The sequence below is a fragment of the Nematocida major genome (assembly GCF_021653875.1).
Source record: "Nematocida major strain JUm2507 chromosome Unknown 2401, whole genome shotgun sequence".
In the NCBI taxonomy this organism is placed as follows: Eukaryota; Fungi; Microsporidia; genus Nematocida; species Nematocida major.
Genome location: NW_025952920.1, coordinates 1 through 11,941, shown reverse-complemented (window position 1 = coordinate 11,941; position 11,941 = coordinate 1). Strand labels below are relative to the sequence as shown.

General features: G+C 42.5%; 8 protein-coding genes across 8 annotated transcripts; 6 read left to right on the top strand and 2 right to left on the bottom strand.

Moving 5' to 3' along the window:
* NEMAJ01_2237 (uncharacterized protein) lies at positions 1-216 on the top strand (the record flags this gene model as incomplete). The annotated part of the gene is made up of 1 exon (XM_047916075.1): positions 1-216. A coding segment is annotated over one exon (216 nt), but the record flags the coding sequence as incomplete, so codon positions are not given.
* Positions 217-289: 73 nt separating this feature from the next.
* On the bottom strand, positions 290-649 carry NEMAJ01_2244 (uncharacterized protein; the record flags this gene model as incomplete). The annotated part of the gene is made up of 1 exon (XM_047916082.1): positions 290-649. The coding sequence occupies one exon, from the start codon at positions 647-649 to the stop codon at positions 290-292; it is 360 nt and encodes a 119-aa protein (XP_047772039.1).
* Positions 650-1,228: 579 nt separating this feature from the next.
* On the top strand, positions 1,229-1,537 carry NEMAJ01_2243 (uncharacterized protein; the record flags this gene model as incomplete). The annotated part of the gene is made up of 1 exon (XM_047916081.1): positions 1,229-1,537. The coding sequence occupies one exon, from the start codon at positions 1,229-1,231 to the stop codon at positions 1,535-1,537; it is 309 nt and encodes a 102-aa protein (XP_047772038.1).
* NEMAJ01_2242 (septin 7) lies at positions 1,534-2,580 on the top strand (the record flags this gene model as incomplete). Its single annotated transcript, XM_047916080.1, has 1 exon — positions 1,534-2,580. One exon carries the CDS (start codon positions 1,534-1,536, stop codon positions 2,578-2,580), a length of 1,047 nt encoding a protein of 348 aa, XP_047772037.1.
* A 495-nt stretch (positions 2,581-3,075) lies between these two features.
* NEMAJ01_2241 (uncharacterized protein) lies at positions 3,076-4,782 on the top strand (the record flags this gene model as incomplete). The annotated part of the gene is made up of 1 exon (XM_047916079.1): positions 3,076-4,782. One exon carries the CDS (start codon positions 3,076-3,078, stop codon positions 4,780-4,782), a length of 1,707 nt encoding a protein of 568 aa, XP_047772036.1.
* Positions 4,783-6,629: 1,847 nt separating this feature from the next.
* On the top strand, positions 6,630-8,792 carry NEMAJ01_2240 (uncharacterized protein; the record flags this gene model as incomplete). Its single annotated transcript, XM_047916078.1, has 1 exon — positions 6,630-8,792. The coding sequence occupies one exon, from the start codon at positions 6,630-6,632 to the stop codon at positions 8,790-8,792; it is 2,163 nt and encodes a 720-aa protein (XP_047772035.1).
* A 719-nt stretch (positions 8,793-9,511) lies between these two features.
* On the top strand, positions 9,512-10,684 carry NEMAJ01_2239 (uncharacterized protein; the record flags this gene model as incomplete). Its single annotated transcript, XM_047916077.1, has 1 exon — positions 9,512-10,684. One exon carries the CDS (start codon positions 9,512-9,514, stop codon positions 10,682-10,684), a length of 1,173 nt encoding a protein of 390 aa, XP_047772034.1.
* A 558-nt stretch (positions 10,685-11,242) lies between these two features.
* On the bottom strand, positions 11,243-11,803 carry NEMAJ01_2238 (serine/arginine-rich splicing factor 4/5/6; the record flags this gene model as incomplete). The annotated part of the gene is made up of 1 exon (XM_047916076.1): positions 11,243-11,803. The coding sequence occupies one exon, from the start codon at positions 11,801-11,803 to the stop codon at positions 11,243-11,245; it is 561 nt and encodes a 186-aa protein (XP_047772033.1).
* Positions 11,804-11,941: the final 138 nt, after the last annotated feature.

Sequence of the window (11,941 nt, the reverse complement as noted above, 5' to 3'; positions counted from 1 at the left end):
AACAGCGAGAAGACAATAACAGTTTTTGACGGAAAAAAAAAGCATCTTCTGACAGTCCCCGTTAGAATGACGTCAATTCACTCCGAGAAAAGCAAAAAAGTCTTCATTTTCGTGGACCCAGAGACAGGGCTGCTGTACAGAATACGCCTGGCCACAGAAAAGGACGCAGGGAACTTGAGAAGGGCCTGCGCCTTGGATGATGCCCTGGAGAAATAAAGAGCTTATATTGCAGTTTTCAGCCTGAGCCGTGATTTTTGCAGAGAAAGTTCCTGGGAAGTTTATTTTTGGGTTATGCCTGCATGTTTCCGTCGCGTATTGCTTTTTCCAGGATGGACTGCGCTTCTTCCCCGAGGTCTGAGAGGGATACGTTTTCCACGGGAAGATCCTGCTCTTCCTCTGGGTCCCCTTTGAAGAGGCTTTTCCACGGGCCCATTTCCCTCTTCCGCATCGAGACTTCGAGGCAGCCCTCGTCCAGCGTCCAGACGGTTTCATCTCCGTCCACGCCCAGGAAGAGCTCACGATCCACCAGGACTTCCTCGTTCTTCGTGATCAGGAGAGAACTCCCTGCACGGACTCGCACTCTATCGCGGCTTTTCTTGTCGAGGGGGAGTCTTACTGTGACTTCTCTGTACGTCTGCGACCAGTCCATGCGCGAAAAACACAGAGAAAATGCACATCCACAAAAAGAAAAGAAATTAGCATAAGAATGTGCTTAGTTCATAAGAAAGTGTTGAATAAGAGAGTGTTTAGTTCATAAGAAAGTGTTTAGTGGGTAAGAAAGTGTTTAAGAGTGTGTTGAATAAGAGAATGTGTTGAATAAGAAAGTGTTTAGTGGGTAAGAAAGTGTTGAATAAGAAAGTGTTGTCACAAGAAAGTGTTTAGTATTGAATAAGAATGTGCTGAATAAGAGTGTATTGAATAAGAGAGTGTTTAGTGGGCAAGAGAGTGTTGAATAAGAGAGTGTTTAGTTCATAAGAAAGCGTTGAATAAGAATGTGCTTAAGATAGCATTGAATAAGAGTGCTTTTAGTACATGAGAAAGTGTTGAATAAGAGAGTGCTTAGGAGAGTGTTTAGTACAGGCGAACAACAGAAACAGCTGGAGACACGGATGAAGCCACTTTCAGAGGATGCAGATAAAACACGTCCAGGCGCCTACAGCTCAAGTATTCCGCCAATTAGAGGGCGTATTGCATTTCCGCATAAAACACAACAGAAGGAAACAAGGAAATGCAGACATACGCAGAGAAAGAGACAATTTCCGAGCAGGACGTGATCATGCAGGGAACTGTGAAGTCTTTGCAGGAGTCCACAGTTGAGCTCGTGGGAATAAACAGCATAGTTTGCGCGCAGGGAGAGACTATCTCAAGAATCCAGGGAAAGATAAACGAGGCAGAAGTAACCCTGAAAAGAGCCAGCAGAAAGCTCACACACCTCCTCAGAAAAACAAAGAGAAAGCGCATGGTTTCGTTCTGTTTGTTGTGCCTGACTACGCTGGGTATATTTACGCTGGGAGCATATACGTACAAATACGCATGAACACGGACAAGACAGGGAATATGCTGAATACTCTCCCCAGGCAGATTATGCAGTCGATAGAAAGCGAACCCATATACTACAACGTAATGGTAATGGGCGAAGGATACGCTGGAAAAACCTCTTTAGTACGCGCTCTCTTCGGGATCGGAGAGTGCAAACCTGAAAAAAACGACGGAATTTTTCACGAAGTGTGCGATATGGCATGCACTAACAACCCCCTCGCAGAGCTGATGGATGCTTCAGAGCATTCCCTCGAGAAAAACAGCACTTCCATCTCCGCTACGTCCTACACTCTCTGGGAGAACTCCATATCCATGCACTTGACGGTGTATGAAGTCGGGGGAATTGGGGACTCACTGCACAGCTCGTGCGACTGGGCACTAGCAAAGAATCTGGTGCTGAACAGGTACGAAGAGTATCACTTGGAGGAGGAGAGCGGCCTCCTGAGAAACGACAAGAGAGTTCACGTGTGCCTGTATTTGATCAGCCCAACTGATATATTACGAGATATCGACGTAAAGTGCATGCGAGAGATGGGGAAGATTGTGAACGTCATTCCCATCCTGAGCAAGGCGGATATGCTCACAGACGAGGCGTATAAGGCATGCAAAGAGTCTGTTTTCTCTGCGCTCATGGCGAATAATGTGCAGCTGTTCGACTCTATATTCATTGACGAGTGCAAAAAAGTCGTTGAGCTAAATTTTATGCCCCTGAAGTATTCTACTCCCGGGAGAGTGTACCCGTACACTCACGAGGCAGGAAGTTCTAGCGACATAAACACGCTGAGAGATCTCGTTATATCCCAGCACATGGTCGACCTGATCGAAGTGACAGATGCGTACTACGAAACGTACAGGAGGAACAAGATCATTGTCGACATCCTCATAGTGAAGGACTCCGGGATAAGCGAGGACTTCCAGCGGAGGATGTGCCTGGAGGAGGCGAAAGTGAAAAAGCTTGCAAAGGCCGTGGGGGAGAAAAAGACTCGATACCAGATGCTGATAGCACAGCAGAAAAGCACTATTCCCCCAGAGTTACTGTGATACGAGACTGCAATAAATCAGGATAGATTCTACGGGATTTTTCATCGATTCAGCAAGACAGCAACTATGCAATAAACTCTACAATAAACCAGATTATACAGTAAACTCTATAATAACCCGTACGAGAACTCAGATTATACAGTAACTCTACAATAATTCTATAATAAACCGCACGAGAACTCAAGTTATACAGTAAACTCATCAAGAGCTCAGATTATACAATAACCGGAATAATTCTATAATAAACTATACAATAATTCTATAATAAACTCTATAATAACTAATTAATACCCCAAATTATACAATAAACTCTACAATAATTCTATAATAAACTCTATAATAACTCGAGTTTATTATCCTTGCACATTCTCCCGTATTATCCCGTATTATCCTGTGTAAGCCTGAAAATTCTGCAGGAAAAAGGCAAATTTTCAGAAAAGTCTACCCCGGGGGTTTTCTATTTATCCAAATGAAAAAATATTATTTCTCATTCAAATGGTCAAAGACACGAAGAAGATGGCGCGCATGGGACTATTTCCCATAGGAGCCATATACTCCATTAGAAAGGCATTTCTCAAGGATGCAAAAAGCATTGATAACAAGCTTATACAAAGCCTCTTTCTCCCTTGCAACTACGCTTTTGGATCCCTTCTTTTATTCGGTGCCATTGCTCTGAGCATGCCTCGCCCCTGGTCATTCCTCCAGAAGATGCACGGATCCCTCTTTGCTCTCTCCTCCCTCTGGATAATGCTCTCCAGAGCGACTAAAAGCATCCTGGCCCCAAGAATTGCTGTATTTGCGCAGCACTACATGTCCGGATACTTCCTGTGCGGGTCAGTCTTTTCCTGGGAGAATCTCCCCCTTCTTTCGCTGATATCAAAGGAGATCTCCCCGAATACGCACTGGGACTTTAAACTCGGATATCTGGTGCTGAATATTGCGATATACTCGCAGACGTACGCTCTGTTCCTGTTCAACCGCCAGCTAAACTTCCCCATTTCAGACTTCGGATACTTCGGGTGCATGTCCTTCTTCTACGTAGCAGGAACATTCATAGGAAGATCCGTTGAGAAAAAACAGTGGACAAAGAAGGCAACTATCTCCTTCGCTCTGATGGCAGCAGCCGTATACAGCACATTCTTCTTCCTGCGGGTGTATACATCAGCATATAACAGTGTCCCCCTCATATGCCTGATCTTCTCCATATACACAGTCTGCATATCCCCTGTTTTCCCGTTCTACGACGTCCTGGTAATGCATCACCTCCGGAAGGAGTACAGGGAGATGGAGAAGTACGAGAGAAAGGAGATATTCACGCGCATAAGAATGTGGGCTTCAATTGGCCATGCTATCGCTGGAATTGCTATACTGTACATCTATACGGTACTCAACGGAAAAAAAGAAAGTGAAGAGGAAAGGGCAGGATCCGCCCTCTTTTTCTTCGTTCTTATAGGCGTAATGGCCGTGGGATTGGGGGTTTTCGTTGCGATCGTCCACTTTTCCCTGCAGGAGAAGACAGAGCCCCAGGAGAGCAGCCAGAAAACCCTCCAAAAGAAGGCAGGAAGTGCTGAGAAGAGTGTAAAACCCCAGCAGAACCTCCTGAAAAATGGAGACTTTCTTTTTCTTCTTTTTGTGATTGTCTCGATAGGAACTACCCGGGGAATATCCTCGAACTATCTCGTCACGTACTTGGCGATGGAGTTTAACCTGCACTTCTCAAAAGTCACGTACGTCATGTGCATCCGAACAATAAGCGAAATGGCAATTCTCTACTACAGCAAGCACCTTTTGAAGTACCTTGGATACCACTGGCTTCTCCTCGGATCACTTCTTGCAGCTACTCTGAGGGACTTCAACTACGCTTTCCTCCCGAGGACGTATACTATCGTATTTGCTACCCTGGGGGAAGTCCTGAAGGGAGTCAGCTCCTCCTGCATCGTCTTCAGTGCAGTAAATATTATGGACGAAATCGCAGATGCGAATAATAAGGCACAGGCACAGACAATGTACAGTGCGTGCTACAATGGAGTGTCTATTTTGCTTTCTTCTCTCCTGAGCTTGGCTATTATTCGGTACTTCTCGGATCTGAGGGCACTTTTCCACGCGTCCTCAAGCATTGGGCTTCTCTGCTGCTGCGTTATTATCGTTAAGTACGGACTTATCCAGGGAAAGCTCACGCTGAAAAAGGCTGCCCATAAATAAACGCACGGGATAAATGCTGTTCAGGCGTAATTGCATTTAATTTCCAGAGTAATTTACCCCTTCCGGGAAATGGGCGAGTCCAGCCCGCAATTTCCCCGTTCAGGAACAATGTGCTGGATCCTGCTAATTGCATCCAAATTTGGAAGGAAAGTGTCTATAAATACAGGAGAAACTTACAAGGCAGCACCCACCTGAAGAAGAGCATGTGATCGAGTGAGAGAATGAAGAGAGAAAGACCGAGTGATGAGTGATGAAGAGAGAATGACCGAGTGAGAGAATGAAGAATGAGAGAATGAAGGAATGAAGAGAATGAAGAAGAGAGAAAGACCGAGTGATGATGATGGAATGAGATGATGGAATGAGTGATGATGACGGAATGAAAGTGCGAATCGGATGGTGGGTGCCTGCCATTGCATACTCTCAGAGGGATATGACGCATAAAAAAGCATATGGGAAGTCTCCCGTGCGGAGGTCAGTGCTTCTGGGGAGATGGCAGTCCGAAAAGCTTCTTCTGAAATGAACGGAAAGATTCTCCAACTGTTTGTAAGCAGGAACTGCCTGACTTACGCATATACAATCTTATCCACACACTAAAGAGATGCTTAGTTGTCTCGGAGCTGCTGTGATGGCATTTGCAGCTGGGAGGAGTCCTCCCTTTTTTTCTTAACTTCCTCCTGAGCGAATATTCGAAGGGAAAATATGCAGGAAATCTCTTGGGATGGGAGTGTTTGTGCAGTACGGGGATAGAGCTCCCTATACCTCTGATTTCAGCCTGTCTGTTGGTATTTCCACTGGATTTACGCTCAAAAAGAGAGTGCACGGGAGAATGGTAAATCACACGCATAAAGTCAAGAGATTCTCTGCCCCATAAAACCACACTTTCCCACTAAATACAGCATAAGAGCATTCATCGCATCATCATATGAGAGAATAATGGCATAAAAGAATCCAACATAACATCATAAGAAAGTATTCACCATAGCATCATAAGAAAGTATTCACAGATGGGAGAATAATGACATAAGAGAATAATCCAGCATAAGAAAGTATTCACAGATGAGAGAATAATGACATAAGAAAGTATAGTCCAACATAAGAGAATAATTCATCTGTCATAAAAGAATTCACCATATGAGAGAACAATGACATAAGAGAGGATAATTCATCATATGAGAGGATAATGACATAAATCCGGGCAGACTTGAATCGGAGTCTGTTGCTAGTTCCAGTAAAGATTTATTGTCCTTTGGAGAGTCCCAGCTTTCAACTACCGATTGACTTAATTCTATCTTCTTCTTATTTTTGAAATTGAAATTGCTCGTATATTTATACTTATATACTTTTCGCAGTCAATAGTGATCTCAATTTATTCGCATCCATATTATCAAAGCCCACCATGATCTTGGGCATCTCCAATTGTGTGGGGATTCCAGGAATTCACCACAAGTAGTATTAATTGCCTGCCTGCCAATTGCTGCATACTGTGTATAAAGTGCTGCGCTGCTGTCATCTGCCAGTTGTTGTACAGTGACATTAAGTGCATTTGCTGGATGGTGTGCAGCAAGTTCTGCTGCTTAGTACACACGGTGTAAAAACTGTGTGGAATCTGTCTTATTTAATGCACAGTGCGTAGAAGGTACTATTCTGTTGTTTGCCTGCTGTTTGTTGCACACTGTATACTATATGCTCTTTGTTGCGCGATGTGCAGTAAGTCCTGCCACTTAGCACACACTGTACAAAAACTAGTGCCAAATATTTACTTTTATTTTTGACAAACTGTGTGATAAATGCTATTTTTCAATAAATGATATTTTCAAAGCATAAATGCTCAGAAGTTTTTAGAGGGCATGGGAAAATACCAACACATCAACACATCTCTATACGATCTGAAATACTATATGCTGATAGACACAGTAAACTCTAAACCAAAAGACCCGAGAAGCACTCTCTTAGAAGTGCTCTCTTCCCGCATAAACCACTCCCTCAATAATATCCCAAAGGAAAAGCTTGCAGAAATTGAAGCATTAGTAGACACTTTCCTGCAGGAGCGTCTAGACCCGGTATTAGCCAACATAGCCAAAAGACACTGTGCAGTAAGTCCTGAGATCCTGGAAATCCTCAAGAAGGAAGCCATAGCAGAAGCTCCCTCCGAATTCTTATACGGTCGTTCTGCCTTAAGCACAGAAATAGACTATTCTACTTTAAAACGGACAGTTACGTACAAGGACTTCTATATGCATACTCTCAAGAAAAAGATCGAACTGCATAAAATCTACAGGGAAACTCAGAAACTAGTCATTGCCCACTGCGAGAAAGTGCTCCAGAGCAAAGGAATGGAGAGATCTGAAAAACGCAAATTCAAGTCTGCCCTTGCTAGTGATAGAGAGAACCTGGAAATACTCACTAATACGCTAGAAAACCTTCTGAAGGAGGAAGAAAGAATTTCTCAGGAGGAGCCTATGGAGGAAGAAAAAGAAAAGTGTAGTGAAGAAAATATTTTCAATTCTGACAGTTACACTTTAGATCTGATGCTTGAGAAAGTTAAAGCGTATTCTTCTGGGGATAAAAGCAATTCCAGCGTGTATTTTGACCTGAAGAAAATAATGGAAAATAACGGAAAAAACATAACCATCTCCACTCCAGAGCATCAGAGATACTACGGGACAAATGGCAAGAATCTACTTTCTGCTGAAGAGAAGTTAGCAGAGATGAAGCGCGTATACGAGAAAATGTGTATGTATGAGTTTTATGAAGAGATGCATCCTTGTGTTTGGGATATGGTAGGAGGTATCTATTCGCATTTTATAGGTCTAATCAGTCTGAAAGCAGGCTCTTTTCTTGCACACTTACTCTGGAAGAATAGATCAGAAATGAAAGAAGACTTGGAAGAGTCTGAAAGGGCGGAACTGGAGGAGCTTTTGAATGTCTTGGAGGGATTTGAGCACAAGATGATCCTTATTGAGTATACCTTCTTTGCAAACCTATACAGAATCCACGATGCCTTTCAAGTGGCGGATTCTCCGTTGAATATGCTTAGTGCGTGCGCGAGGGGGAGTTTTTTGTTCTTTAGCGATGATTTTAAAAAAATAGCGTCTAGATTTCCAAATGTGGACATAAATTCAGGTTTCGGCAAGGCTTTTCATGCCCTGATTATCCGCGCATACGAAAAGAACGAAAAGGCAAGACAGCTGCACAGAAATGCTATGAGGGCAGAAGAGTGTCTTGAAAGGTTTCGAACGAGTGAAACAGATGAGACCGCAGAGGACTATAAATTCAGGTTTGACGAATATGAAAAATTTGCAACGGAAAACCCAGTGCCTGATTTTTCAGGTTCTATTGAAGAGATTTCGGCTGTGTTCCTGGAAGATGGGGTCACTCCGCGCGAAATCAAAGTCATGCTCTCATTGCTGAAGATGTTCCAGAACATGTATACTGAAGAGCTGAAAGATGAAGCCAAACCAGAGTCTGAGAGGGTAGAATTAAAGAAAAGTCTATCGGAAACTGAGGAAAAGATAGAAGTCCTTAACCAGAAACTGCATTCATTTGCGGATTTAAGCAAGGAAGAAGCCAAAAAGAACGAATGTTTCCGTTATGCTTATCTGATGAAGTACAAAACCGAGTGTTTGCTGCACATAGACAGGCTCAAGAAGGAGGCTGAGGAGGAAATGACTCGGCTGGCCAAGGAAGTTATAAGAGAGATTGAAGAGACCCCGAATAACCCAGAGTTTAACAGAAAAGCGAAAGAAATGTTTGAAAACCTCCTTAAAAAAGAGCCCCACCGTCTGCTGACTCCGGAGTTTATCGTTGAAAACGAGTACTTTTGGGATGAATTTCCCAGTGCAGTAGATGACCTTGATGGGAATATAGCTGAAACTTTGAGAGAAAGTTCGGGCGAGGGAACAGGTATAAAATCCAAGTGCCATTTTACGCTTCAAAATTTGATCCTCGCACTTTTCCTCGTCTTTATGCTTCTGTCTCTGGGGCTGGTGTGCAATTCGAAATTTTCATAGAAAAATAAAAAATAAGCCTATTTACTGCTCAGTGTGTATAAAGCACTGCTATAAATTCAGATATATTTTCTTCTGTCTCTAGTTCCAGTAAAGATTTATTGCCCTTTAGAGAATCCTGAATTTCAACTACCGATTGACTTAATTCTATTTTCTTCTTATGTTAGTTTTAATAGTGGAAGTGCTAGTGAAACTGCAGCCTTTATTTGTTAGGCTTAGCCTGCTTAAACTTATGCATTTGCTTTATCATTGCTTATGACTGCCATCAAAACAATAACCAATCACAACTATCTATGATTTCATCCATTACAACTATTCATCTATTACAAGAGAATTCATCTATTACAAAAGAATTCATCATAAGAATATTCAACCATTACAAGAGAATTCATCCATAAGAGTATTCATTTATTACAAGAGACTATTATGTGCTATTATCCTTGTTATTCGGGTTATTATGTCTTATTATATCTTGTATATAGCAGCATATTTACTCCTAAATTGGTTATTGCTTGGACAGTAGCATAACCCCAGCATAAACTTATAGTGAACTAGCAGATAAATACGTATTCTGGCTATTTAATGCGCACAGATTCTGCAGTTCCGCCTGCACTTCCAGTACTGCACCTGATCTATTGATATATTGATCTTTTTCGGGTTATTCGGAGAAAATTCCGCACGCAAAAACTAGAAAAGAAATATGATTTTCTAAAATTTTTCAGATGATCGGCACATACCAACTAGTTAATATGGCTATAGGCGGAAAAGCAGCAGCAGCAGCAGCAGGACCCAGCTCACTCGTCTTCTTATTTGGAAGCAGTCTTGCTCCCATAGTTGCATCCTGTGCTGTAACAAGTCTTCTAACGTCTAGTTCCACGTACATGCTCTATAACTGTTTTAAGAAGCTGAATTTAACAGGGGAAAAACCACTCACAGATATAATGCTAGAGCCAACATTCAGCGAATCAGTCGTGGAAAAGTACGGGAAAATCATGGAAAGAGCAGAGAATCTTATGAGAGGCGTAGAGCCCAGTGCCCTAACCGTTCTCGTAGTTCTTGCAGTTATTTCCGGAGTATTCGCAGCAGCAACAGCACTCGCATACACAGTCCTCTACTCAGCCTCAAGAATAGCGTATGCAACGAGCAAAGTCCTCGAGAAGATGGGCTTTGACAGCGTCATAAACCACCCAGAGGATGAAGATGCAGGCCTAAAGAGAACAGATACAGCAGATGAAGATGAAGAGTACTACAATGTGAGTATAAATGATGTTGGAAAATACCAAAATATTTTCAATATTTCGAGCAGTATCCTCTTAAAAGTAGCTGTTATTTCTTCCTCCCTCGGCCTTATGAGCTTCTTCTTCTTGTGGGGAGGAGCAGTCTTTCTGGGGAAAATACTCCCAGAGCAGGCCGGAGAGAGTGTAAAGCCCCTTTTGCAGGTGCTGAAGGTGTACGCCCTCATGGCGATGGATGCAGTGGGAAGTTCCCCCAGCGGAAAACGTCTTCCCGTTGCTTTGGTGAAGGGATTTATCGACTGGCTGGTTACTGTTGGATTTGCGATGAAAGTGTGTTTTAGTAACGTAGAGTACGTTATAAGCACAGTTATTTCCTTCATTATTATCCTCGGAATAGTCCCCACGTTCTACTCCCTCGCACGAATAAACAGGTCAGAACAGACGCAGACACTGTCAACATACGCTATTCTGGCTGTGAAGGCTCTTTTCGCGCTTTTCCTCGGGGTTATCACGCTCTTGGTGCTGCTGTACCCCCTTAGAGTAGCCACTCTCGTCTTCCCAGTGGCGAGAAAGGCTCTTCTCCAGGGACTCAGCATCATCGCAGGGAGTGCGAACAACACCCTCAGCAAGATGGAGAACTTCTCGGGAATATCTGCATAAAGAGACATAATATTCACACTTCTCCCATAATAAACAGATGATACATTGAACTACTACTAATTTACTGAAGTACAGAGTAAGTGAACTATTGAGTAAGTGAATAAGTAAACTACTACTAACTTACTGAATAAGTAAACTACTGAGTAAGTGAATAAGTAAACTACTGAGTAAGTGGATTATTGGATTATTGGATAAATAACTTACTGAAAAAGTCAATTACTGAACTACTGAATAACTAAATAAATTACTGAAAAAGTGAACTTGGATAAATAACTTACTGAAAAAGTGAATATTACTACTGAATAACTACTGAACTATCATTGAATGAATAACTACTGAACTATCATTGAATAAATAACTTACTGAACTACCAACTTACTGGATTCAGATTATTACTAACTTACTGAAAAAGTGAATAACTAACTGCCGGAATAACTACTGGACTTCTCCTTCCATCATATATTGATTCCTGATTTGATCTATAAAAGTGATGGCATAAACAGCACAATACGACCATAAAGTGTCCCGAAAAGAAAAATTTATATTTACATGTAGACTTTATTTCTCTTCTGGCAGCGGACTCTCCTCCCCCATGGAAAGGCCTTCTGAGCGCTTCCTCCCAAAGCGTACATTCAGAGGATTTCCATGGTACTCCTGGTCCTTCAACTTCTCCAGTGCAATGTCTCGGTCATATCTGTTCTTAAACTCCAGGAGTCCGTCTCCGGAGGGGAGTATTTTCAGGTACGTGGGCCTAGCTCCACTCATCAGGACGAAAGACCGCAGCTCAGACCATTCCGGATCCTTCGGGAGATTCTCCAAAATCAGCCTGGAGACTCTCTTCGCAGAAGGCTTCCTGCGGGCCATAATAGGGCCCCGAATAGTCCTCCCAGGGCCCTTCCTTTGTCCGCGAGCCTCTTCTATGACGACCTTTGACCCGTTAATCTCATGGGGCTCACTTAGTATCTTACTCCCTATCTCTGGCTCCACAGTAACAAACCCGTACGAACTGTACAGTTTTATGCCCAGTATTTTTCCGTACTTTGAAAAGTAACTTTCAAGCTCTTTCTCGTGTGAAGGCTCTTTTAGTCCGCCAATATACAGTTGCATCTCCATAAACATGCGAAAATAAAAATAAATAAATAGAGATAATAGTAAACAAAAATAAGATAGGGCGAATGTTTGTTTTAATTCTCCAGGGAAAACAGACACGCACTTAAAAGGTCTTTTTCCTGCAGCAAATTAAAAATAAAAAGACCA